Here is a 27,886-nt window from a genome sequence, read left to right as displayed (position 1 = left end):
AAAAGCAAAACTAAGAATTTAACATGTTAAAAGGGTTTGTAAACGTGAACGAATTTTAACTCGGAGGCTAAGAATTAGGTGGTATCCTTAGCTTGTTTTGCAAGAGCAGTGGTAGTAAATCAGACATCATTGTGGGCGTTTGGTAGCCTCAATTAAAGATCTAGCAAACGCTTATAAAAACAGAGAGGATGCTTTAGGAGCGAAAAGACCAAGTGATCGGAAGAGTCTCACATATGACTTCGCCTTTTGCAAACAAAATTGCATTTTGAAAAGTTCCAACTTTCCCATTAATGTCAACATTTTGATCTTGATTATCTTTTTTCTGAATTAAAGAAATATTTCATTATTTGTGTGCTTGTTTGATGTATTCTTGTTTCTGTCTTTTTTTGTCTTTTTGAGGTTTAAATCACAGAAATTGCTTACACCAGGGACTCCAGTTTCAAACACTGATTCAGTTAGGGTCCACAAAAGTTAAAAGTTAAGAACCATTGGCCAAGGAAACAGTTCAGTTTCTGATATAACTCAAATATATTGTGTGCCCCTGTTCTCTATGTCAGCCACATGTGTACTTTTCTCAACTGGATGCTTTACAGGGGTCATAAGATTTGTAACTCATGTGTCAGATTAGGATTAGGACTCTTTCTGTTTTAGGTTTAACTCGTTTTATTAAGATTCCAGCTGCACATTCCATTGCCCACATCCATTCAACTGGCCACAAGTAAACTGTATACTATGTCAAGAGTTTAACTCTCCAACCCCGGTTCCTTCACACCCACCTCCCTCTCCCGGACAATAAGCATTGAAAAAATGAAAATGAGTGCCTAAGCAAGTGGCGGTAACCCTCTATACATTGTGGTGCTGAGTTTGATTACTGGGTAGTATACATTTTCATGTGGCATTATTATTTGAGAGTTTTCACTGGGCATAAGACGGAAGACCTAGGGTATTGTTGGCATGTTAGTTGTTTATAATCTCTGGTGAGAAGCCTGATAAATGGTGGGACCAGTGGTTGCCTGATTCTTGTTTCCTGGGAGGAAGGAAGGACAACACCTCCAATGTTGCTATGTTGTTGTAAGCAATTGTTTGCAGTTTGTGAAAGAGCAATTGGGATTCTTCAATCTTGTTATCCTGTGTTTTCTACCACGGTTGTTTCCACTGGACTTTTTCCCATCTATCATCACTCCTACTCTGTAATTATGTTATTTCCACCAAACCATTATTGATTAGGGTCGACACACACCATTACCTATACCCTCATGACTCACTGGTATCATTCCACCTAGCAAAAAATAAAAAATATCCCAATAAAAATCGTAATAGCCAGCACAATGAGATTCTCTCTTCTAAGAAATCTAAGGGCTCAGCTTCATTAAAACATTTTGCCCAAAATACCCTTAAAGACACACTCTGTAACAAAATCGATGCTTTAGTCCTCAATGTCTGCCAATAAGAGTTTGGCCATGATTTAATCAAATATATCTGTCCTCTTTCTGCTTGTTGAATCGCATTCTTTACTGCTGCCTACAGTCAACACGAAGCAGGGTATATCTTATACTTCCCCGTCATTTGATTTGTATTTCACTTCATTTGCTCCTAAGGGCTCTCACAGGGGGCTTGGATGGATCAATCCCTTTGCCTACTCCGTTATGCTTTGATCATACTCAAAAATCATTAGGTTGTCCCTTCCAGTTCTGATGTAAACAATCCTTCTTTAAGAAATTCGGAGGTTTTTCTGACTGTTATATATCTTCCTAACCAGTCTTCTCTTTCTGCTGGCCCCTTAAATGCTCCCAGAACTGTGTTTTCTAATAAAATGCTTACTGACCCAGCAGTAATTGCTGCCTCTATTCTTATTCTCATCATTTACCTTGCTCTTGAAGCCACTCCATGTACCTTTCTTTTTTTCTCTAATGCAGCTACAGCGACTACCTCAGGTAGAGCAAAACATGGACTGCTTTTCAAAATTGCTCTTTCTTTGAAATGTCATGCCCCTTGAGTGATAATTTCTTGCCTTTTTCATCCACCCTACTACATTCTAAGTGTCATCAGAGGATGTTGGTTGTTAACTTTTACAACAACAATTTTACCAAACACATTTCTGTCATTATTGACTCTTTGAAATCTTTTCTGCTGAATTTTAAGTGTGCTTCCAAGATTTAATTTTCCATCATTCTTGCAGGTGATTTTAATTTGCAAATATGTAAGATATATGACACATTGTTAGATTCTATAAAATATTGTACACTGCATTTTAACCATTGCTTGTAGGGGGGAAACCATGAATGAATTACTAAACAAATGTAATTTATCTTTTATTAAACTTTGTACAGGGCATATGTTCAGTTTGAGCTCTTCCTACATTTATTAGAATGGGTCTTAAATCCATTATTGATTACATTTTTATTTCTGCCCTACTTTTTTCATTAGTGGAGGAATTTAAATTGGGGCTAGTGTTTTAGTGTTCATAACCCATGATCTGTTTCCCTACACTGGGGTCCTTCTAAACAAAATCAGGATAACTCTTACCCACAGTCATACAAGGTCAAGGTTATAGACTTTGCGGGGTCCTGATGTTTTTGTAAAATTTTAATTTCATGTTGTTTTTCTGATTTTAATAGTTGTGTTGATTTGAAATCTTCAGCCAATATGATACTTAACTCTTTCAAAGTAATGTGCATGCATAGAAAATGGTCTTGACTGTATCTTGTATCATGCTTTTTCCTTCGCACAACTCACCAAACACAGGAAAGCAGCTATTAGGAATTAGTCTTAGGAGTGATTAGATCAAGGGTAGACACAAGAAGGCAGTATTGCCTTTTGGCTATTTCTAAATACTTCATTTTAGGAAGTCATTTACCTTCCCTATTTGGGCTTGGATTCTGCATTTTGAAGTAATTTATAGTACTGGCTTGACTGGCATACCTCATAATTACCATCTTACATTGTGTTCCTGGTATCACTTTTACTTATGAGGAAGTGTTGGAGGCTGAGTCCACTTAATAGTCTGTATATCTAGTCTCTGGGGCTCAATATCTTCATGTAAGCATGCTCCTGCCCTTTAGGCACCTCTTCTTACCACAAACATAAACACAGCTGACAAACATACATAACACCTGGTCACATTCCTTCATAGTCACATTTTTAAAAAGTGCAATAAAGATGACCCCTGCTATTATCGGCCTATCTTGTTTATTGATTTTGTTTGTAAAAATTATGGGTTATATCCCTATCTATACACATTCTGGCTGGGCCACCAGAAATCACAATGTTTCCGGTCTTTATTATGGCGTAAGGGCAGGGCTGGGTACAATCGACGGATGTTTGAATCTGCATCTTATAATTCATAAATACACATTAGCTAACCAGGGTTCCAGCTATTTGGCCTTTATTGACATCAATTCAGCTATTGATTATGTGAATCACAACAATCTTTGGTCCATTATGACCTCACTAGGGTTATATATTAACATTGGTAATTGTATGCGTGACCACCACTCAAATCTTACAACCTGAGTCAGACTCAGGTCTGGGGTAGAATGTACTCCATCTTTCAACTGACAAAGGGAAGTCTGGCAAGGGTTTATACTGGCTCATTTCCCTTTTACCTTATATATAAATCAGTTCTGAAAAAGAATTGATTTTATATGGGAAGCATATGCCCGTAGCAGGCTATTGTCATATTCCAGCATTACTGTATACGGAGGATGCTGTCTTCTTGCTTTCTGAGATGGTCAAAAGCCTTGAAAAATTATGAGGTTAATTTGTTGCATTTATGGGTAGTTTGGATGTGCGTTCCAATTTTACCATATCACATAATATGATTGCAGGCCCTAAATGAGTCTGACGTGTTCAAAATCAAGGTGCAACTTATCAGCAAAGTTCAATCTTTCTCCTGTTTCAGGGTAGGTATTGATTCTTCCAATAACTAGACTAGTTTATACACTAGCAGAAGGCAACTGTTTTGCTAAATAAAATGATTGGAAGTAGACACCTAAAATGGAACCCCATATTTATTTTCAAATAATTTAATGACTTTATTCTATTTAAAAATAAACATATTTTAATATCTTACTTTAGTTGAGTTCTATTTTTTAAACAAATCTTTAAAAAATAATTTGAGTTGAATTTAATACACTTAAAGTAATTACATTTAAATTTTATTTTACTTTAGTTAGCAGTATTATATCATTTGTTATTAATTATTCTACATATAAAATATATATTTATATATATATATATATATATAAAATTATTTACATTACATTCAATTTACAAACATTTTTTTTATACTTAAACTTTTTAAAAGTTCCTTACACTTACATAGGAAGGAGATCACGACCCCAATTGTAGAAGTCTCCACCAAGTGTGAGGAACGCCAAACACAGTTTTAGAGTCACTACTAGTAGTAACTTTAATCTCATTGATGACAATTTTACTGACTCCACTCCCTGTTTCTGAGGGGATGGCAAGCTGGTCCACACATTTGAGTATCTTTACCATTGCAAATGGTGAAAAGCCAAAAGTAGTAAAGTTACCCAAAAGTGTAAGAGTAAACTTATACCTGTAGACTTACTTACATGTAAGTTTAACTTTATAAATAGCCCTTCAGTTTCTGGGAGAGAGTATTGTTGTTTGAAGTCCCTGAAAGATTGCTTTTGGCCATTAGCAAATAGTGAGCCCACAATTATGCATCTGTTCTCCCTCCATGCCTAAAAGTATTGCATCTCCATTATCAAAGCAAATTCAGAATTAAAACAGATGGGAATGAAAGGAGAGGGGAAAGATTTGAGAGGTGGCTTATGGCTTTCTTTGTCCATACAGTCAGTGTAACCCTAGTGACCGTAGAGAAGTTGAGCCCCCAGCTTCTCTGTGACAGTCTTCATGATGGAACTTCCCATAGAGGTGTACACATGACAAGATGAACAATGAAGCACCACTGTTTCACTATTTCTAGTTTTCCCCATTCTGCCATAAACTTGAGCTGTTTTTCCTTTAATAGTGATTGAAGATGTGGTGTTACTAGTCTCTAGTGTGCTTGCACTCATCCCTCTGCATGCATAGCCCTGTGATGTCTAGCCTTTTCCTGATTACATTTGCAAAAGTTCAAAGCAAATATGAGTGGTGAGTGTGGACACCCATTTCTGGTGCTTCACTTGATTGTGACACCGAAGGGATACCATCAATTCTTCAGTGGGCTCTTAGTGCCTGTTAGCTTGCAGGGGTCCATCTGAGGAATAGGTGGCCAAATCCAGTTTTATGTTGTATCTAAGCCTAATGCACCCTGTCAAAAACCTCCTCATCATCCAACTAGAGCAAAATTACTTTTCTTTGTTTCTTCTGAGAGTTTTGCAAGATGTGTAGAAGCTTCCTGGCATTGTCTCCACATCGTCGTCCTGCAATAAATCCCAACTGGTAGGCATTTTTTAAATGTGTTTATTATTTTATGTCATAGCATTAACAGAAAGTACAAACCATCAATAAAGCAGTTGAGGAAAAGCTCTAGGCTGGCTACAACAAAATGAAACATAATAGTTTCACTCAGTCTTTGACCAGAGACATACACAATTCAGCACTGTTCATTGCAATTCATGAGGAGAAATCAGCATCTGGCCTGCCAAGGAGTTGCACAGCAGTATGGGGGCTACCAGTGTTTCAATACCAGGATCATACCCTGCTCCCACTGCCACATCATATGAACCAAATGAGGCAGTCAACTCATTCCTGTTGGGGGACGGGTTCATCAGTTCCACCAGGAGTCCTGTTGTGCCAGCAAGTGTGACACCAGCAGGGCCCAGATGTCCTTAGGACAAGAGCATATTGGCATCAACTCCCAATATGACTTGTGTTGTTCCTGGCACTGCGCTGTGTCCCGCAACCACCCAGCCTGTTGAGGTGCAGGCCTCTGACCTTAATGGATAGCCACCCTAAGCTTAGCCAAGAGCAGCAGCGTAGCAATAAGTTTGAGCAAAGCAGAGGGTGCATCTTTGACATACTCCAGCAGCCAACCAGCGGGAACTGCTCTAACTTGCAAGCCATAATCTGCTTAATAGTATTAAAGACATTGTCCTGGAAGCACGCAACTCTAGGACACTGCCATGCCAAATGTAGGAATGTACCAGCAGGCACAGCGCACCGCCTGCAATGCGTGTTCCTCAGTAACCTAATTTCATGTAGTTTCATCGTGGTATGGTATAGGCCATGCAGGTATGTTAAATAAACAGTTCAGAGCCAATAATGCAGGGATAAGGCCTGGGAATGAGAACAGCAGTAACACCATTGATCTTCTCTGATAGTGGCTACCAAGTCATCCTCCTACGCCTCCTGAGCAAAAGATGTGCTAGTTGGCAATGCCTATTGCATCGTAGTGTATGTACGCACAATGAGCCGACGCAGCGATGGGTGTTAAGTGTCTCTTCCAGTATGTGGAAAATTGGAGGTACCACTGGGATGGTGTCATGTGTAGTGCTCAGAGACACCCACAGTTGATGGTAAGTAAGGACATCTAGAGGTGTGGATGTGGGGTCAACAGACACCCTCTGCAGAGAAATTAACGCATTCTCCAGATGGACATTCCCATAGGTTGTCAGCCACAACTGTTGAAGACTGCAGCGGGCGCCCATGTCCTCCTTTAAAGGAATTAGGGGATGGTACATAAAAGACAACGCTGGAGCATACAAATTATTAAATGATGAACCCCAGCCCACAGGCACACTTTGTTCCAGGCCCATAGTGTGCAGGCCACAGTGTCAACCTGAGTTTGCAGGAGTTTAGGAGGGAGATATAAAGCAGCCCCTGGGGGCAATGTGATCATGTTGTGCCATGTACAGCTGGAATTGGTGAACTGGGTCTGAACTAGGCCTGGGTGGAGTTCCGCATAAGTCCCCAAAAATCTCTGCCACGCTACACAAAGTTCTGCGAGTGGCAGAGTTTGGGAAAGTCACACTTGCTTTCCAACACAGGAGTTTTGTCCTGCGCCGTAAAATCAGCATGAACAGCATTATGGGGAGTGCCAGAGCATGGTAACTTCTTTCTGCCAATCGAGTACATTTTTTACTTGAGCGGAAGCTTCCTCAAAGCCAGGGGCAGCTTTCTCATTGTGAGCGGTTGTGGACTACTATGACCGCTCATGTTCAGTAATCTCTCCCATTTATTGATTTCTATTGCTCACTCTCGCCATCTTAAAGATGGTGAGCGAGAGAAAAAACTGCACTCTGCATCACGTTGCTGAGTTTTGTTTAACTCAGCACTTTGCGTGGAGCGCAGAGTGGGGAAAATTCTGCAAACATCGTCGGCAGAGCGGATTTCTTTATCCACCCCTAGTCTGTACGCAATAGAAGTATAAATTTATGTTGGGCACAGACCCTGCACAAATGGAAGGGTCAACGTCTATCACTGTACCCTAGGCTTTCTCCTCACCCAGACCAAAACTATAAGAAGGGAGCAAAGGCGCGTGCGAAAATGAGCTGTCAGTGGTAGAGGGAGGTTAATGAAGAGGTATAGGAATTTAGGAAGGACTACCATTTTAGCTAAAGCAATCAATCCGATAAAGGGCAACGGAAGCCTCACCCATGTGGCCACTCGATCCTCCAGCCAGATTATCAACTGGCCATATTTTTGGCACTAGAGAACAGAGGCTGTAAACAGGAATAGTACAGACTTTAACCAGTTAACGGTGATGCCAGCAAAGCCTCCAAGTATGTTATATCCATCATAAGAGTATCTAGATTAAATAACGGGTCACAGATTTACAAAGCAACATTGTCAGCGTACATTGAAACCAATATCCACCTGGATATGAGTCGCAACCGAGTAGCCAAGGGCTCCATCGCGGACTCGAAAAGGAGGGGCGGTGACCATTCCATTATCCCTAAGTTGCACCACCGGTCGCATGTACAGTATCTTGATCCATTGTAAAAAGGTACCCTAAAGCCAGGTCGAGCCAGAAGGTGGAACACATAGGGCCATTGTAATAAATCAAATCCTTTGGTAGCAACCAGAAGCACAGCCGCCGCACCTAGGTGCGGGTTAACTGTATGTAGAAGAGCAAATAAGGTTTGTTGATTCTGCGCTGTTGATCAGCTTGGTACAAAGCCTGATTGATCAGGGCAAACAATGGTTGGCAACAGTGGAAGGATTCAGGAGGCGATCAGCTTCACCAATTTTTTATTCTCAAGGTTAATCATTGAAAGGGGGTGGTATGAGTCACAGCATGGAGGATCTTTCTCAAGTTTCAAATGAATGCCTCCTAAAGGGAAGCAGAAGGACTCTGCCCCTCAAGGAGTCCTCTTCATGGCCAGAAGATAAAAAGTGGCAGTGAGACCATCTAAACCCAGCGCCCTGTCACCAGGCATGTCCCCAATTACCCGAATAACCTGTTCCACAATAAATGCGAATCGAGATACCAACAATGCTCATCCTCCATTCACAGCAGCTGCACTGAGTCCAGATGGGGTGGAGACACACCAGACAGAGTACAGGAAAAATTGGTCATCATATGCTGTATAGCTTGAATCCCAGCGTGAACTGTTCACTAACTCTATTATGTGAGCACTTGCCCAAGGTTTTTGCAGCATGCCAGCCAATGTCTTACCTGCCCTGTCACCCTCCCCATAGCGCCGAGCGTGGGCCTCCCATTCAAGGTACTACAATACATGGTGATATTGTTAAAAGCAAAGAATCATAGCTCCAAAGCCTGTATGGCGGATTCTAAGCATGCCGGCTCTCTCTATAGCACCTTAAGCACCCCCACCTGATTGGCGATGCATGCTACCCTTACTTTAAACACCTCACAAACACCTCCCAAAAAGTGGATTGAGACTCTAACGACTGCTAGTTCTGCTCAAAGTATCTAACTATTGCAGTCTAATTTCTTCCTGGAAAACCTAATCACGAAGGGTGCCAGGGGGAAGTCTCTAGATGAAGACTCGCAGGTACAGCTCCGGAGGAGATGAGATCCATCAGGACAGTGGCATGATCAGATAGTGTCATGGGGAGGTGGGCAATCTCAGCAGTCCAGTTAACTACATCTTTGGTGACAAGCCAAAACATAGTCAGTGCATCACCATGTGTTATTTTGAGGCCCTGCACACGTGCCTTCGGTACTGGAGGTATGTCGGACATGCCAAATATCAATAAGGTCATTATCAACCATAATAATCGTAAGCTATGCGGCAGCCCCAGGGTTGGCATCTAGATTCACTAGATATATCTTTGCTCAAATCTAGAACTACATTAAAATCAACCCCCTACAGCACCGCCCCAGCACCCATCATACCAATGAATTGCCAGACCTCACTGTAAAAAGCAGGGTCATCAACATTCGGGCCATATACTGAAACCAAAATTATGGGGTGTCCCTGCAAAGTGCCTACCAATATGACAAACTGGACCTGGGAGTCGCAAAGCATGTGTCTGATGTGCGAAGGGGCTGCCCCTGCGAATAAGTGCCACTACACCATGCACATAATTGGAGTAATGAGAGAAGTGGGACTCAGCGATCTAGCTAGCTCACAGGTGCGTCCTAGTCAAGTCAGACAGGTGTGTCTCTTGCAGTAGGCAGTTATCAATATGAAGCCGCTGCAGTTATGCCAGCACATGGTATGCCTTACGGTGATCGTTGATACTCCTAACGTTCCAGGTGAAGCATATAATCAGAAGCATCAGAGCTTAGGGGGCACATAAGCTTGCATGACAATAAGCATGCCGATAGCAAGTGCAGTGGTGTAGTGCTGAATGATAGAAAAGGGAACAGTCAAACCAGAACAGGAAACATTGCATAATTTCACCAGCTGAAACACCCAACTCACTTCGGACCCCCAATCAAGGTAAATTTCCCCATCTCCCCCCCCTCCCCCAAAGTAAGGGCAAAGGGCCATAGACCAACAATATAGGGAAACTTCTCACAGAGAGCGGCAACAGGTTCCAGCATACACTTCAACCAGGTAGTGGCTGAGTGGCCGGGGCAAGTAGGTGGGAAATTATTCACATAGAAGGTAGCATTTGTCCCCTCAGTTCTCCAGGCAGAGTAGTCCCATATAGGTAGTCAGGCTGAGGCCAGCCGTCAGGATACCCATTACAGAAGCCCCAATAAACTCATGAATAAAAATACGACTCAGTGCACCCCAACAGAGTAGAGTAGCATAACCGCTCGTAGTTGGTTAGTCATTATCACTGAGATGGCTGTGCATGGGAGGACTAACAGGCTTAGTCCAAGAGGGTTCCATGTTGCAGACAAAGCATGTGCAAGCCTTGGGATCAGTAAAGTGGTATGTCTTTCCGCTATGTAGGATAATCAACTTGGCTGGTTAAGTTAGCGAGTATGTGTCGCCAACCTTCTGCAAAGAGCTTTTGACCGGGAGGAACACACACCAGGCAGGCCTGCACAATCAGTGTGAAGTCAGGGAAAAAGGTGACAGTATTTCCTTGGTACTGCAGGTGCTGGCGTTCCCTGGTGAGCCTAATTGGGGAGAGGTTCTCTCTGAACAGAGAGTGCAACATTGTCTTCATTTAAGTCTTCATCCTGTCCAGGTTAAGAATGTGCAAATTATTACACTGTGACCTCACTTGAAGGTCTTCTTTTTCATTTTTTATTGCCTCAAGCTCTTTCTCCAGCCAAAGCAACTGTTCACCAGCAGCATTCTGAGTATCTTCTGTATCAGATGTGCACTGCTCAAGTGGGTCAAGATGTTCTTCATGCTTATCAACTTTGTCTTTCAGGCAATCAAAGCGGACCACGAATAAGTCGATCTTAGAATCAATGGTTTGTAAACTACGTAGGGGCTCATGGAACATGCAGCCAATATCTAATACATCTTCAGAGTCCCAATCATTCTGGGCCTCGATACTACCGCCCTAGGGGCCTGGATCCATGGAGTGCATAGAGTGCTGCAATGCGAAAGATAGCTTTCTCTGTTTATGGTTGTGCTTTCCCATGACTCAAGAGTCGTAGCATGAAGACACACTATTAATGAAATGCAGGGCCTCGGAGTCAGTGAAAGATGAAGGAGCCATTTCCCGCCACTCCCCTTATCCAGGCCAGTAGCGGGGCACAAGCAGACCCAGCCAGTGCAGGCAAAGCGAGACTCGCTCAGATCCATGGCACCACTTCAAGCCCGAGCAAAGGACGGGTCGCTGGCTACCGTCTTGGCCGTAGTAGGCTGGCAAGGGGCCCTCCAGCAGCACATGCCACCCAGGGGGCCCCACCTAACCCCAGAGATCATGCTGGGGTGCACAAGCAGGCCAGTCACACACCTAGGTAGTCAAAGTCCACAGGCATCCCCATGCATGCGCAGGAACTAATCCAGGCATCGCCTGGAGATGCTGCTGATGCGAGAACCCAGTCTGGCCGCACTTCACACTCTGCTCCCTAAAAAAGTGGGCAAAACCCCAGCAGCACCGCCGTACCTCCCCTGCAGGCCCAAGCACCTACAGGACACTACTTCCTCTCATAGGCACAGGGAGCAATCCAGGCTCCAGCCGGAGGTACCGCCCAATGCCAGAAGTGCAGCCCAGCCGAGCACCGCTCCCTGCGCCAAGACTCAGCACGCAAATCCCCCTGCAGTACTGTCTTAACTACATGTCAGTCTCTTTCTCTTTGAGTCCTGAAACAGTCCGCTGCACCTGTATGGGTAAACTCTCCCTGCACCGGCAGGACGCTGCCAGAGAGCCCAACAGGCACGACATGCAGCTCTGGTGTTTGGCACTCCAAGCACGCCTCACACATGAGGTTTCCACACCACACAGACCAGGTCCCTTTGCTTCCTCAGCTACCGTAGTAGGCTACACACAATCTTCTGGTCGACGGGAGTAAGAAGTGGGTATACATTTGTGCCGATGCACCTCTTGTTAGAGGATAAATGTGGATTAGAAGCCCCGGCAGGCAAAGGCTCACTAGACAGTGGCCATCTTGTCACCAGGCACCCTATTGCCCCCAGCTGGCATTTATTGTTTCTAGGACGAGGAGTTCTAGCCTTCCTGCCAAAATACCAGTCATTAGTACTACATAAATAGTTTAGACATGATAATGACCTACATAATGTACAATAAGCATGGTATTTGCCTGGCTTTGCTTTTACTACCACCGTTGCCTAGGGCATGGAGGCTAAAAGTACTCCAGTGCCCCAGATGTTAAGTTAAATTAGGAAATGCACCAGGGCCCAGAGACCTCCCTGTCCTAGGTTTTCTAATGACACTGATAACCTCTTTGGTTATGTGCTCCTCCAAAATAAACCTAGAGTCTCTAGAGATGATGAAAAAGAAGTTTGGTTTAAATATGTTGTCACCACAGAAAGCAAGGCTGTCTTCTTGGCATAAAGATTCTGGTAATAATTACTGAAGTCATCCACAATGGAGCGGTGTTACGTACTGTTTCTCCATCAAGAATAGCTACCTTTTTGACCCTGTCTTTGTTACCATTTACATTGAACTGCAGAGTCAGGGGTCTCCATACTTTAATGCCTGAGGAATATTATTTCAAACTCTGCTATATTTAAAGCAAGCATTCTGACCTGAGATTTAAGCACAAGGATCTTGCTCCAAATAGTTTTCGAGGAGGTTTTTTTGGGTTGTCACTCTAAGTTCACTAGCTGAAATTCTAACAAAGCTCTTGCCTTGCTTCTCATCCATTTTAGTAGGGATGCTGCTATGAATGTGCCCTTAAGATAAGATTTGGGAGCATTCCAAGAGTGGAAGAAGAGACATATTGTGTGTCATTTTAATCCACAGATCTTGTTAGTTCCCTCCCCATTTCTGTGCACACTACTGGGTAATGCAGAGGTTTACACTGAGCCTCCTTGTTAGGGACGTGAGTGTGTTTTGCGGTGTATGTTGAAAGTCGTTGTGCATGATCAGCAGAGCTCTGAGGCCTATGGAGACCTCTGTAACATCACACTTCAGGCTTGAGTTGGTGAGGAAGTAGTAAGAAAGAGTGCAGGTCCTATGCTTCACAAAATGAAAGGTTTTGTCAGGGTAAGTGTCTCTCTAATTCTCCACCAGGCCTTTTACATCGCACCCAGCCCTTAAAGCTAGGTGTCACTGTGCCACTCCCCCCCACATTTTTTATGGGATCTGTCCTTGGTGTCATCCAAGACCTGGTTCGGGTACCCCATTATCATCAGCTCACTCATTGTATATTCCAAGGCTGTGGATTTTGACGTTTTTAGGAAAGCCTCCTGGGCAATGTTTGGGCCACATAGGTTCACTATAGTGGAGGGTTTTGTTCCAACCTGTGATTATTAGCCTTTCTGCCTTATTTCTGTCCTCCACCTACTCTGCACTTCCCACCCCATAACACTGAAACCAGCAAATTTAGGGCCTAATTTAGGTCTTGGTGGAGGGAATACACCACCACAAATGTGACAAATATCCCGTCTGGCTTATTGTGATCTCCATATGATATCATAAGATCGTAATAAGGGAGATGGAATATCTGTCATGTTTGTGACAGAGTATTCCCCTCTGCCAAGACCTACATCTGACCTCTAGTCTTGTGTGGTCATGCCTGGGTGTTGTCTGTGCAGCTGAGTTGAAAATCTCATGAGTGTTACATTCTCTCAGTCCTGGGTGTCACTTCCCCTCTTATTCAGAGCCTTATTTTGGGTGACTGCTTGAAAGTCACACTTCCATGCATAAACTTACACATCCTAATAACGGCACCAGTCATCTTCTTTCAGTGACAAGAGGAGGTTTGTGAAACTACCCCTCCCCTCCAAATCACATGATTCCTTAATTGTGGCCCAAACAGCATGTCCGTATGATCTTCAAGAATCAGGCGCTAATGCTGTTGTTTCTGAAAGGATCTTGCCTCATCCAAGTTATCCATCTCTCTCGATGGATTCGCCTTCCAGAGTTTCTCCATTCTTTTAAGAGCATACCTCTTAGCCTTTACAGTACCTATTGAGTTACATAATGAATTCAAGTCCAACATGTGTTTAAAGTGTGGCAATCTGGAAACAACCTGGCATTCCCACAAAAACTGGTCACCATGGTCCTCAAGATCTAGTTTTATTAGGTAATGGTAGTGTGTTTAGTTAATTTGTGGTAGAAACCCTATGTCAAGGGTGCCAGTATGCTTTTTAAAAGGTTTGTTCAGTACATAGTTTCAAAAAGTGAACAGTGACAAGTTGAATAATAAAATATCATACACCTTGACATGATATATGAAAGAGTACTAGAGGTGACATTTTCAAGGTTGAAAAGTAACAATATTTTGTTTGAGCACAAGAGTACATTCCAGAAAGAGGTTGCAGTGAATGAGAGAACATGCTGTTAAGGAATGACAGTAGAAATAACTTGAGATGGGGATACACTTTGAGGTCTCTCTTGGCTAGTGATATTGTGGGGTCCATTCTAATATGTTATTTCAGAGCATTTCCTTCATTACGTCAATGTATCAGTCATTAGGACTCTGTCAAATATCTAAAATGTTTGAATCAGGTATTCAGGGGAGTTGAGGGTGTGGCCTAGCAGCCAAAGATGGTGGATGTCGAATAAACTAGCTCCGGGGCCGGCAAGCTGCAATTACCACTCATCCTGCCATAACAAGGCTCCCGAGTGGCTCTCCCACTAGCCCCTCTGCTCTACAGCCTGGGTGAGCCGCTGTATCAGCCCTGATAGATGAAAACCGCCTGACTGCCGTCCATCCCTGCTCCGCTCTGACTGCCCAGGCGGGGAGGGGTACTTGTCAAACAGCCCGTTGGAGAGAATGTGGACCCCAAAGAGGAGGAGAAAAGACTTTGGCGCCTCTATGCCATATCAGTGAGCTGGTGGCCCTGTAGGCCTGCAGCACCCTTTGGCCTCGCCCTCATGGGTCGATAGAGGAGGCCCGCCGTGTTGCCTCCTGCAGCACCCAGACCCCGAGTGGAGTAAATTGACCCTGCTGGACCTCAGCACAACATCGGTTGGAGTGGAGGAAGATGGAGCATGATTCCACATGTGTGCTGTGCAGGAAGCAGACTCCGTTCCAGGGAGGAGGTTCACCGTCCAGCTGATGAGGTGGAAGACCAGGCACCATTGCCCAACATCTAGGAGCACACCAGCAAGGAGGGCATACCACTCCCCCACACAACCCTTGACCCCTGAACTTGGCTGTGTGGATTCGACTGACCCGAGAGGGGTGGATTACGCAGACCTTGCCAGAGAAGCCAGGTCGACCCTTGACTATGAGGTGAGGGGCCGTTGCACTTCAGCACAAAGTGGGTGTGGGTACTGCAATGGGCCTGCTGACGTCTGGCACCCGATCCCCAGCCTTGCTGGAAAACTAGCTGCCCTGCCATTCAGCGACTCGATGACAGCACTGATGAGGAGAAGACACACAAGCCCCAGGCTCACTTCTTCTCCTCCCACCTTCTGCTGTGAGAGACTCTGAAAGGGTGCTGAGATTGGGGAAGGTGATATAAGAAGGGAGCCCACCTGCTTCTCGACAATCGCCCTGCTCTCATCAACGCCGACTGCAGTGATCTCTGATAAACTTATAAAACCATAGCGTGCACTCAGTGTTGGTGCATCGGCTAACATTCATTGGCCCCTTGCAGAATGCCACCGGAGGAGGGCTGGGGGCTGCAAGGCTGTAATAGACACCCAATCACCCAGCACCTGCAAACAGCGCAACCCCACTCACTCCCCCCACCCCGGTTGACTGGAAACTCCAGCAGGTGGAGTCCCAACTGTGCAATGCAACTTAGCTAGTGCTACATAGGACTACAGATTGGGGGACCCAACACTGCAAACCACAACAGAGTGAGCATCGAACTCACGGGATACATCCTTTAACCACAGGACCCACAACCAAAGCCTGTGGATCCAGACTGAGTACCCCACTACAAACTATTACCCGTTACTTCACAGGTTGGACTGTGCCATGGGAGGATATAAATCACTGAAACCACACTCCCACCTGACCTCTCCCACTCTCCATCATGGGGGAGACGCCAATTCAGTGGTGGGGACCTCCAGGCCTCCACTGGACTCAGCTAACAAGCTGGACGCCATCCTACTTGCTATTGAAACCTCTCATTCATCAGTGGAAGCACGAATAGATGAGATCCGAGTGGAGTTTGGTCCCCTTCGTGAAGATCAACAGAAACTGGCCTCCTGGGTCACCATAACTCAAAAATGGCACCACAGCTGAAGACCCAGGAACAGACTACTCAGGACCTCCTGGAAAGAGTGCAGGGCTTGGAGGCACAAGCTGAAGGTGCCGAAGGAAGGGCTCACGCTACAATATCCGCATGGTTGGTCTCCCAGAAGGAGCAGAGGACACCCAACAGATGACAGACTTCCTTAAGAAATGGGTAAAATTATTCACACCCTCAGAAGCCCTGACCCCCATTTCAGCATGGAGAGAGCACACTGGATTCCGGGTTGCAGGCCACTGCAGGGCTTGCCCCTGAGCCTGGGATAGGTGATTACTTCACTACAAAGACAGAGATGCAATCCTACAGGCTGCCAGACTTGCAGCAACCCTAGTCTATGAAAATAGTCAGGTATCGGTGTTCCTGGACTATGCACTCCAGACCCAATGTGATCGCTCCTTATTTACAGCAGACAAATGCAGGCTCCAGGAGCTGGCAGTCCAATACTCATCACTCATCCTTGTGAGGCTGAAAATTCTCCATGATAATCATACATATTTCCGCCTCAGCCTGGGACTGGATAGAAACCCACTTTGAAGGGGTGCGAAGGCCCTCATCATCTCTAACATCTTAACCGAGGCCCAGACCCTGGGGTGTAGCAGGGGAGGAAAACACCAGCGTCCTGGAGCTGCACCAAGTGCTCCATCTCCTAATGTCTCAAGTCAAAGAAAACAATTTGCAATTGAGGCAGCCTTTTCAATTCTTCAGCTCCAGTGTCCCTGGAAGAGAGTACAGTCTGCTGCTGAGAGAAGATATGCTGATGGAATTTACCATAGGCCTGGTGGTGACCCTGCAGTTGGCAGCCGATTTATGACAGTGGTAATTCCCCTGGGATCAGACCTACCCTCATCGACCCTCACAGTGGAGGGTAGCACCCTGGTCACTCACCTTTGCAATACCTAGGAGGCACCCTCAGATTGTTGTCCGAATTGCCCCTTCCCCCTGAAATTGTAACAAAGTGAAATCCCCACGCCACCCCTGTTCCTTGTGTGGACTCTCTCAGCCAGTGTTTGGGTGTGTGACTTATGGTCTCAGGCTCCAGATGTTGTTGTTATGCCCTTGTTGTTTATTTGCTCAGTTATATATTCTTCTTTTCAGGGTGCTTTCTGCCACCAGTGTTCCAGATTCACCCTGAGGGCCAATCAAGCCTACCCTGCCCCCTTTTGCTGCCCCCTGCACCCCCAAAAGTCCCAATGGTCCCACCACGTACAATACGATTCCTAACACTTATCATAAGGGGGAAACATTTAGCCTGCAACAAATACTCCTCATATGCCTACCTCAGATGACAGAATACACGCATGCATTTCTTACAGGAGACCCACCAAGTAGAGGGGAAACTCCAGCACCTCCTGCCCCACTGAAGAAGCACTGTGCTTGGCACCTCCTACTCTACTTTCACAAGGGGGCCCTTACATGGCTATGCCCGAGCACACTTTTTCAATTACACACTACTGTACTCAACTGTGAGGGTAGATATGTGTTCGCCCAAGTCTACCTTGGTGGCATATGAGGGCTCCTAGGCTGCATCTATGCCCGTAACACAGACCAAGCATCATGATGGCAGCCCCATCAGAGATACTGGCACAATGGGGAGACTAGAACAATGTACTAGATATCACACTTGATCGGTCCACCCCCCATCTCCCGTCCACCCCAACACACCAGCATTCCTAGTTATTCTCAACTTGTGCTCACCAGTGGCCATTACATGACTTATGGAGTGTCAATAATACACAACTCAGCCTATCTTCACATTAATCCATCCCTCATGACTTATATCTCTGCTTAGATCATTTTCATGCTTTTTGGGCTTATCATCCAACTGACACTGACAGCCACTGATACTTAGGCCGGGTTCTCTCTGATCACGCTGCACATTTCCTGGACATCACTTGGGGAGTCCCTCATCCACCAGTCCCCCTATGGAAACTACCCAGGGAGGTTCTTGATGACCCGGCATTTTCTGATTCCCAACTCACACAATAACTAAATACTTTGTTGAAAACCACTAAACAGCCACGGCAAGGGGGATAGAATGGGATGCTTTTAAGGTGTTCACCCAAGGCCATTGCCTCCACACTACTGTATAACCGGTGTCCAGCATGAACTCTCAGAAGCTCTTAAAGCAGCTGACAAATGGGTCACAGAACTTGACAACAGGCCCCTTTTGGGTGAGGCTGCCCACGACGCCCCGCTGACTGCTAAACAACACCAAACTACACAGGTGGAGTGCCTCCAATGCTATAACTCTAAGGAATACTCAGCCAGAGTTCACTCACAGGGGGATAAAACTGGCTGAATACTGGCACGGCTGGCCAGACTGGAGACGCAAGCCACCATAGTAACAGAAATCACCTTGCTTACGTGCCAGCCTCTATGCTCGTAATCAGATATTCTACAAGCCTTCAGCACATATTATTCTACTCTCTACAACCTACTGCCCATCCCAGTATCAGAGGAAATAGGAAGCTTTCTGGCTCCTCTTTCCCTTTCAAACATAAATGCGGCCCAAAGGGTGGACATTGACAGACCCATCGCTATCGAAGAGGTGAAACAGGCAATTCACACCCTTGCCTGCATGAAGACTCCGGGATTGGATGTGTTCCCCATCGAATATTATGACTGCTTTGCGATCCTCATGGTTCCTTGACTAGTTGAAGTATATAATGAGGCACTCACAATGGGCTCTTTCTCGAACTCCCTGCAGGAATCCCTACTCGTCTCCCTCATGAAGCCAGGCAGGGACCTCGCCAAACTCTTTACATACAGCCCCATGGCCATACTGGGGACAGATTATAAGTACTCCCAGAACTGATCCACCCCAACCAAAATGGCTTCATACCAGGCCGAAATACCTTCTATAATATAGGCCACTTGTTCCACGTCAAGGATCATGACTCCTTACAGTACCCTAGAGCAGCATGTCTGATACCTGACATTGAAAAAGCTTTTGATTCCCTCTCCTGGTAGTACCTGTTCATGACTTCAACTTCGAGGAGGCAGCTGGACTCCCTGTTCATTGGGAAAAGTATTTTATTTTCTTATTCTGGGACAACACAGCGCCCTACCCAGTCACCATATGCCCACACACCCTTAACCTGGCAGGCCTATTTGAGGGCAATCTGAAAAGGGCCTATACTAACCTACATTCTCAGGTCCCTTTCTGGCAAAGGCTCCCACTAGCCCTCACCAACAGGAACGCACTGTCTAAAATGATAATTCTCCTATATATTTTTTAATGTACCTGTTTTTCCCCTGTGTCGCTTCTTTCGTGACCTTGATCTTCTGATGGGAGAACTACTTTGGAACAATGGCAGAAGACGAATTGCCTTCCATGAACTACAACTGTCTGGTTCAATGGAATCTGGGGGGCAACTCTTTCGAATCTTATTACTTAGTGGCCCAGCTCCGAAGGGTGGCTCCTTGGCTGGAGGGCAAAAATACATTTGAAACTACCACCAACGATGTCCTCTCCCCATGCATGTGATGCAACAGCTTTTCCATCCCCCTATCACAATGCATCGAACCTGGGCACTGCTCGGTTAGCTAGCGCAAAAATGTCTCACCAGAATCTGGGAGGATGACCTTCGTATCCTTATGACACCGAATGGGTTAAGGCCTTGGACTTCCCCAAAATAGTATTCCGCAATGCATGCTTTAAAAATATTCAGTACATGCTCCTTCACCAGGCCTACCTTACACCTTCCCACTTTTACAGAATATTCCCAAAGGCACTCTTCACCTGTCCAAGATGTTCTAACCGTTTGGTGGACCTTGAACACATACTCTGGTCATGTCCCGCACTGACACGCTTTTGAGACGAGATACACACTATCCTAGCCACAGTTACAGAAATTACCACACTGAAAACATGAAAGGCCACTAACTATTCTCATGATGCAAACGGCACAAAGTGTGAGCCCTGTTCACCAACCTGGCCCTTTTATTAGCCAAACGTCTCCTCACTTTACACTGGAAGATCCCACAAGATTCCATCTTTGGCCCAGTGGTACTCTGTGGTGCCTCATTGGGGGGTGGGGAAAGGTCAGCACTGGATTGGGAGGAATCTCGCCGTATTCGTCGGCGGCCAATTGCAGTTGTCATGCTATTACAATTCAAGGCCTACCCAGTAGGCGATTCCCCTCTAAGCACCCCAATCCACTAAAACGTCATGCCACGTGGCAACCCGATGCGATGCCCTTACCCCCACCTTAGTAAACAGCCGTATTTTCGGGAACATGGATTAAGGCGTCACACTTTTCCCATCGCAAATTCGCATGTTACCCCTTAATTCACCAAACACACACGGATCACCACTGCGTAGTCCCCACATTGGCACCTACATTTCGAAGGTCATCCCTCCATCTTTCTCCCCGCCCCCTTTGGTACCCCCCCCCCCCCCTCCATCTCTGCCGCTGATACAGCTCCCTTGCTGCTCTCCTTCAAACGCCCATGGATGTCTGGTGCTTCATTTAATTAGGAGGCCCAAGGGCTGAGTGCCACTCGCCCAAAAGTTTGTTTTTTTGTCATTCTTCTTGTACTTCCTAATTCCAGAGTTCACCCTTTCCCTTACCTCTCCGATTACCATTCCAGTTGAATAGTCTCCCACTACATGGCATGAGTGCTTTCCAATCCGTTACACAACTCCCATTCTAGAGTCACTCTTTCCCTTATGATGGAGAAGCGCAGAGCTTAGTTACTGGTGAACCTGCAGAGAAGAATGCCCACGTACAAGTTGGCATTATTACATAACGTAAAGTGTTGCCTATCTCTCCCTCCGCTGAGTGAACCCACTATGCGTTGCCACCTGCAGCACCGCTAGATTAAAAATCCATAATCTAACAACCTTGGTTCTCCTAGAGCTAGGCTCTACTTATAGGTTCAGTGTGCTATATAACTGAAGCGTTATTGTCAAATTTCCAACTATGGTAATGAGTATTCGCAATGCGCATACTGCACGTGGGTCCTATACAGCCAGTCAGATGGGAAGGAGCCTACAATCTATGATTTTACTAATGAAATGCGGGCAACAGATACGAGTCACGATTATGTGACTTTACTGTTGTTGTGGTAGTAACAGCGACCACGTTTTCTTAGATCTTTTACTGTTTACGGAAAGCTTTTCAATGACGCTTGCTATCTTATGCTATTGTTCTGTTAAGGAGGAGGTGTTAGTATTAGGTTTTTGAGATATGTGCACAGAGCTAATCATGGGTTTTAGAGTGTGTTAGAAATGTCCACAGTAAGGCATTGAAAAGTGGTGAATTTTAGACAGTTAAACCATTTGCACATAAGGAAATCATTGAGAATAAAAGCAATGCCCCCATCAGCTTTTTTGGTTCTGTCAAGGGAAAGATGATGAAACCAACCTGGTAAAAACATCATAATTAATACTCTCAGTTTTCAGTTTTTACTGATTTTTACAGATAAATACAGACAGAAAACCATTTATTTTACTGTCTGTGTTTATTTTCAAATACAGAAAAATACAGAAAAAGTCCTTCGTTCGATTATGTTCTCTATTGCCAGGACAGTAGGAGTACAGATTGCGAGGTGGGGACATTTTTGCTAATTTATGGTATGCTCAACGTTGCTTTATTTTTTTCAGGGTTTTTTAAACCGATCTAGGAGGTGGGGCTTTTTCTGTTTTTTTCTGTTACTGTTATTACCACTTGTGGTCAGCCCCTAATTGTATTTATAGAAAATTATAAATTAAATATATTTCACAGTGTACACCTATGGTTTTTTTTGAATGCTTACCAATTACTTACTTTAGACTCGAGTATGCGATACGACTTGTAAAGTTACTTACTCTTTTATTTGTAAATAAGCCATTTCACCTTAAAAAGGCAGGTACGAGTCCTGCAAAAATAATTATACCAAGAGCGAAATGTTTTCCTAGCATGGCCTTGGACTCATTCAAGTAAATGCTTAGCTTCTCAGTTCTTTTATTGCTGTACACTAACAATGTAGTGATGCTATGTTTTTTATTAACCACGTTTTGCTGCAGCCCCCTTTCATCAGTGAAACTTCTTTTTTAAGTTTGACCAGGTGTTAATTGATGACGTGCTTCCGGTGATGAAAGATGATGCCTTGCAGTCTTCACACCCTATTGTGGTCAACGTTTCTACTCCAAATGAAATAACTTCTGTATTTGATGGTATCTCATACAGCAAGGTAAGTGGTGCATGACAGGCTAACTGTTATTGTGCTGGCCTTTAATAACGAGATTTTAAGATAACCAATCAAGCATCCTTTTAAAAATCTTCTGGGTGGAACATATAATCAGTGGTGGCTCCTCCGCTAGGGTGGGGGAGCGTGCCCCCCCCTCCAGCAGAGATAGCTGAAAAACCTTTAACAAGGAAAGGATAATAAACTGCGCCCTTGTTAAAGGGTGGGGCATGTGGGGTGACGAGTAGTGAGGGGTGTGCACTGTGCACTCCCCTCACTGCGCATGTGTGTTTGGCTGGCCGTCTCGGGCCGGCCAAACATACATGTGCAGTAGGCTAGAGCCTGCACAGGCTCCCAGTCTGCCTGGGAGTGCCCTGGCTGGGTGCTCCCAGCCAATCCTGGTGCTGCTCTGAGCAGCGTCAGGATTGGCCACAGGGCAGGCTGGGAGCCTGTGCCTGCAGCATCTAAATGACGGAGAGGAGCTGCCAGCGGAGCGGAGATACGCTTCCAAAAAATGTATTTTATTTCTATGTTTTGTGTAATGTCCCCCCACCCCCTCCCTTGCAGGCCAGCCGACCCGCCCCCTGTGAAGCCCATAAGTGATGACTGCGTATAATCTTGTGTCTTTTACTCTTCATGCAACTTTTTTAACATGGAGCTCGCCTTGTACCATTACAGTCATAGTGAATGTGATTACCTGCTCCTATTCAGTGACACCCCGCAGCAATTCATGCTATCAATTCAGTTTCTTGAAATAGAATATTGAATGGTCATTCAAGATTTATAATGATATGACTGTTGGTCACTTAGGTTTTCAGGTTGCCCAAGTCATTGCCTATCATTTGATACACAACACAATGCAAATGTGTTGCATCCTTTCGTAAATTGATTGCCACTCAAGGACTCACTGCAGCATCGATGTGGCTGCTTATGCTTATTTGATGCTTTAATTTTCTAAATGTTGCCTATTGGTGACTTTTTGTTGTATTTGTTATATGTAGTATCATTTTGGCCTTTACATTGTTAGAAGCCCTGCACTTTGCATAGTTACAAAAGGCAAACCTTGGTAAGAGTGACTCTTGCAAAGTTACAAAGGAGAGTGGGGGCAATGTTTGTATATAAAATGTTCCTGTTGCTATTTAGGTCTTCAAGAGTCAGTCCTGCTGTCATTCTGGGCTAATAAGAGTTAGGCTTGGACAGAAAAAGGCCTGAACACCAAAATAAAAGTGGCCACCATTAGCAAATTAGATAGCTAAATATAAGTGGCCATGTTTGCAAATTGGTGCAGTTTTGAACTTCTAAAGACATGTAGTGCAAGTGTTTTGCAAGGTATGGAAGACTGCATGAATTTAAGCTTGCAACATTCAATGTTTGTTTAAATAGCAGAGCGATCAAAAGTACATAGCGGCCTAACAGACCATAAAACAGCCTCACTAATAGCCACAAAACAGCCCTCACACTGACCTGTCAGACCAGACGGCTGGGCACTACCTGATTCCCCTAAAGGCCAGTCTGACCCTGAAGCTGATAGTGCTATTCGGCCTCACAATATACAATGGCATTCCTCTTCCAAATAAACCAAAACATCATATTGCCAGTGTGCCTTCATCATTCACTGACAGCCCATTGACCCATCCTAGTCAAACTGATAAATTAATGTCCTGCAGACACTTGCATATAATCATAAACATCCCCAGCTTTGATCAACATGGTCCATCCCTTTACAATTTAATGTAGCCGTCTCACCTTTCCTAAAAAAAAAAAAAAACCTTCATCTGGAGAATCTACAAAATTTACTACTGTCCCAAAGCTTCTATTCTTGGATAAAAGTCATTGAGAAAGCGGTAAATATGAAATTGAATGACACATATTTACATTGAGGACTATCAGTTTGTGCCAAAGTGTGGTATTGAGACAACAACATTGCAAGTTGTAGATGATGCCCTTCAGATTCTTACTATGACACTTGCAGTCTGGTTCTTCCTTCTGGCCACTTTGTTTAGATGTCATTCACAATAAGATTCTTCTTTCACTTAAACTACTTGTGTACAGGAACATCATTCTGTGCTGACATTGATCCAACTTGAACAGTAAGGTCAATGGACCTGATTAACAAAGGTAACTTATGCACTTGAGGAATTTACAGTTTATGTTGCTTATTCACAAAGTCTAAGTGTAAATTAGTACTAACATTTAAAAAAAAACTGCAGTAATTAAAACAAGCATTTACAATGCAGTGGGTCTCACATATGCTCGAGTTAGAGCTGTTAGTGTTGTAAACTCCTAACAGGACTTTTCTTGCCACATAAACTGAAAATGAAAAGTAAAACAGTTTTACATAAGCGACCCGACGGCTGCCATGAGTGCGAAGCAGACACACAAAACGAAACAGAAGTTCACTCACAGTGAAACGTATCAGCAAATGTGCAATTATCCATGTAATCGGCAAAAGTGCAATTATCCGTGTAACTGGGTCGATGTCATGCAAAGCGCTCGACTACTGCCCAGCGAGATCGCGCTGCCTATGAAATAAAGAGAAAAAGTAGTCCAGAAACCATAAGGAAAACATGGAGCCTCGTATGTTTTCAGTAGTTGGCCAGTGCGCTCGAGCAGGTCTAAACACCGGAAAAGGCATGACGTATGCTTGCCTTTGACTAACGAAATCAAGCGAATTTTAAAAGGCAAGACCACCAACCAACCAAACTGATGGGCGTGACATGGGCGTGGTTACAAGCCCATTGAGAGATTACATAAGGGACGGAGAGCTTTGCGCTCAAACCTAAAAAACTGTAGTAAGTGCAGCACCACTCATGGCCATTCAGTGGTACTGCAATACCCCCCAATAGGTGGAGGAAGGCAATCAAAATAAAACCCCATGTTAAATAATGTTAGATTAATTTTGGTTAAATAATTTACAATAGTTACAAATATAAATACACAAAAATATATAAAATAGTACATTTATTAATTATAATATATATTTCGAATATAAAATGTAGTGTAACTTTTCCTTAAAATATAAATATATTAATATTTAATTACTTCTGTAACTTTACTTTAAAAAAATATTAATGCATAATATTTTTTAGGTGGGAATTCGTTTTTTAATTTAAAATTCAGAAATGTAATTTTAATATAATATATTCAATTAATTAAAGATTCATTTAAAAATTAATTTAGTAAGTGCTGCATTTTTTTTATTTTGATGTACTTTTAAAATAAATATATAAACAGAATTTACATGTATATATTATATATATTTTTGCGTTACATACTTTTTAAAAAATAAAATCCCCCATGCTGTTCCATAGGGAGGCTCCACAGTTAGGATGGAAATCTCCACATAAGATCAGTGATAAATTGGAATCTGTTGTCACTTGAGATTTCCCACTCCCCGTCGCTAGTGAGTCTTCCAGTTCAGTGCCCCACATAGCTGTGAGATATTGATTATTATTTCAATGTCTTCAGGTCTGGATTTTAGTTTTTTACAGATGAGTTTAAATTGGTGTCTGATCATCATTAATGTCGTATCGCGGAGTCTCGAGGAAGTAAAATAGGGATTTTCCACTTTCAGAATAATCTGTGTCATCTGCATAATCGTGGCATGTACTTTATGCCCTCTAGATATTAGTGCAGACACATACAAATATGGGCTCAGCCCAGTGTTAAGTCAGCGCAACGTTTCTTGTTAAGTATCCTAGTCGGTATATTGGCCTTTTCAATTACGTTTCTATGAAGTAATATTCCCTATGCATGCGAATGTTGCAGTTGAAATAAGGTGGCAAAGCGATGTTGTACAGCAATGAGTCTGTTTGCTGCTGAAACCGATACACATATAAATAAATGACTCGACCGGTTCATTTTCTTGTATCGCTTGCCTTTTGAAGAGCTTTTGAAATAATCACTTAAAAAGCTCTAATCTAATTTGCTTTTTCGCATGGTATTACTTTTCATGGTTATGAGTATGTTCATGGCTATATATTGAAGTCTTGGCCACAGCTAGGGAACCGTTACATCTAGTGGCATTTTTCGGCAGTGCAGCAACAGCTGGCGAAGCTCCGAAAAAAAGGGCACCTAAGGTTATTAACGTTTTGACAGCTTGAGAATGTTTTCCATTTACCCCATCACTGCCCAGTTTGTCAGTTGGCATGTTAAGAAGCTCGGGTACATTTTACTTACTTCCCTTACTACTTTGCACCGTGCCACGGCCTCTGCCGTGTTTTTTGGCCATGCTCTGTGGGCAGTTACTGTGCCATCTCATACCATATTATGGAGTTTAGGACCGCAATGTGCTACATTCCACGGCTGTCAATTAATTGTTTTTAAACTGCATGCGAGGTCTTAACACATTTCTGCTCTTTCCACCTAGGGAGCATCAATTCTGAGAATGCTTGAAGATTGGATTACACCGGAAAAATTTCAAGCTGGATGCCAAGTATGTTATTTTTAAATCTTTTGTTTGGGAAAATTGTGCGGTCAGCAATGTGCCCATGTTTTCATTAGAGACACGGCAGCTGGACATTTAGGCATTCCACATTGCATGACCTTACGAATACAAATACAGTTTTGTGTTTAAAGAAAATCGGCGAATACGTTCACGAATGTAACTTTTATTGATTTAAAAATACACTAATATTCCAGGTTTCTTTCACTGCATTTCCAATAATTATGCCATTGCTTCGATCTTTGTGGCACATTCGACCACTCATAGTCTATAAACATTCTTGTTTAAATGCTTTATTAATTAGTGACTAATCGCCAAGAGAACAATCTATGAGGTAGTGAAAGAAAAAAATGAAATTTAATATTTCTTTTGGCCATAAACAGGCTTCACTCTGTGTGATATCCACTGACATATGGGACTGCAATCCAGAACCACGCACTGAATTCAGTAAACACGAAAGAATTCGCACGCACACAGTGCTTAAATTCCCTAATTGGATGTTTTAATAGTTTGTTCTGTTTAAACGAGAGCCACATTGAGAGACCTAGACATAGCAGGGTGAAAACAAATGATGCTCTAGGCGGCACAAGAGTTTTAGCAGTTTACGTTTATTAGGGATTAAATTATTGACACGAAAACATCCCCTGATGTACACAAGCACTATTTACATGCACGTCTGTGAAACAATTGAGTTAAAATGTCAAGTAGCACAAGAATTACAGTTAAATGACCATATGTTTATGTATAAAATATGTAGAATTATCATAAATACAGCACATGTTCAAAAACTATAATCTTAGAAAACAGACACCCAGAACACTAAGGGCCCTATTACGACTCCGGAGGACCAGTATCCCTGCAGTGATACACCCCTCCTGAGTCTGAATTTCTTTTAATGCGGCGAAACAAAACATTGTCATCTTAACTATTTGGGAGCGATACATACTTTTGAGGCCCCTGTCCGGAACTCATTTGTATTTTATCACCCACTTTCTGTTAATTCCCCACAATGGCACACACTATTGAATAATACATGAAAGAATGAGATAGATAAATAGACTGCTGTGAGACAGCCAGAAAGTTACCTTTCCCTGGTGGGTACTTAGAAGGTGGGGGCACAGGACAGTTGCCTACTTTA

At 43.7% G+C, this 27,886-nt stretch overlaps 1 protein-coding gene across 1 annotated transcript in view; it reads left to right on the top strand.

Annotated features, from left to right (window-relative positions):
- Positions 1-27,886, top strand: part of ENPEP (glutamyl aminopeptidase) — a 257,425-nt gene that overhangs the window by 135,862 nt on the left and 93,677 nt on the right. The window contains exons 7-8 of the mRNA XM_069230243.1: positions 22,176-22,310; positions 26,674-26,739. Of these exons, the coding sequence (XP_069086344.1) occupies positions 22,176-22,310; positions 26,674-26,739 (201 nt within the window). The remainder of the gene's footprint in view (positions 1-22,175; positions 22,311-26,673; positions 26,740-27,886) is intronic.

This window comes from Pleurodeles waltl, chromosome 1_1 (assembly GCF_031143425.1).
Source record: "Pleurodeles waltl isolate 20211129_DDA chromosome 1_1, aPleWal1.hap1.20221129, whole genome shotgun sequence".
Taxonomy (NCBI): domain Eukaryota; kingdom Metazoa; phylum Chordata; class Amphibia; order Caudata; family Salamandridae; genus Pleurodeles; species Pleurodeles waltl.
Note: the sequence above shows the minus strand (reverse complement) of the source record. Positions and strands in the feature narration are given on the sequence as shown.